Raw genomic sequence first — 528 nt, 5'->3', positions numbered from 1 at the left:
ATACACTTAACAGCAGCAGCAGCAGCAGCAGCAGCAGCGACGCGCATGCTAGCTGCAGCAGGAGGCCTAGAGCATTAACCTTTCTTGGGTCCTCATTAGCAGCAGCAGCCTTAACAGCAGCAGCAGGGAACAGCCCCATCCAGCTGCTGCTGCTGCTGCTGCTATTGCTGCTGCTGCTGCTGCTTCTACTGTAGGTGCACACTACAGTGATGCGGCGGCGACGGCCGCAACAAGACAGGGAGGAGCGAAGTGCAGCAGCAGCAGCAACAGCAGCAGCAGCAGCAGCAGCAGCAGCACCATCAAGAGCAGCAGCAGCATCTGCATCCCCACGAGCAGCAGCAGCAGCTAGAGAATGCGTCCCCCAAGGCGGCGCAACAGCAGCAGCAGCAGCTGCTGCTGCTGCTACAGCAGCAGCCCCACCACCAACAGCAATAGTACCAGCAGCACCAGCAGCAGCAGCAGCAGCAGCAGCAGCAGCACGTCGTCCTTGTCCTATACAAGAGCTGCCTATACACCTCATGGCTACAA

At 59.3% G+C, this 528-nt stretch overlaps 1 protein-coding gene across 1 annotated transcript in view; it reads left to right on the top strand.

Moving 5' to 3' along the window:
* Positions 1–209: 209 nt before the first annotated feature.
* The window catches only part of EMWEY_00022100 (hypothetical protein, conserved), a gene marked incomplete at both ends in the record, with an annotated part of 5,226 nt that continues 4,907 nt past the window's right edge, over positions 210–528 (top strand). Inside the window, one exon of the mRNA XM_013480626.1 lies at positions 210–528. This exon is cut by the window's right edge and continues 3,489 nt beyond it. Within this exon, the coding sequence (XP_013336080.1) occupies positions 210–528 (319 nt within the window).

The sequence above is a fragment of the Eimeria maxima genome, genomic scaffold, assembly GCF_000499605.1.
Source record: "Eimeria maxima Weybridge genomic scaffold, Emw_scaff214, whole genome shotgun sequence".
In the NCBI taxonomy this organism is placed as follows: Eukaryota; Apicomplexa; class Conoidasida; order Eucoccidiorida; family Eimeriidae; genus Eimeria; species Eimeria maxima.
Note: the sequence above shows the minus strand (reverse complement) of the source record. Positions and strands in the feature narration are given on the sequence as shown.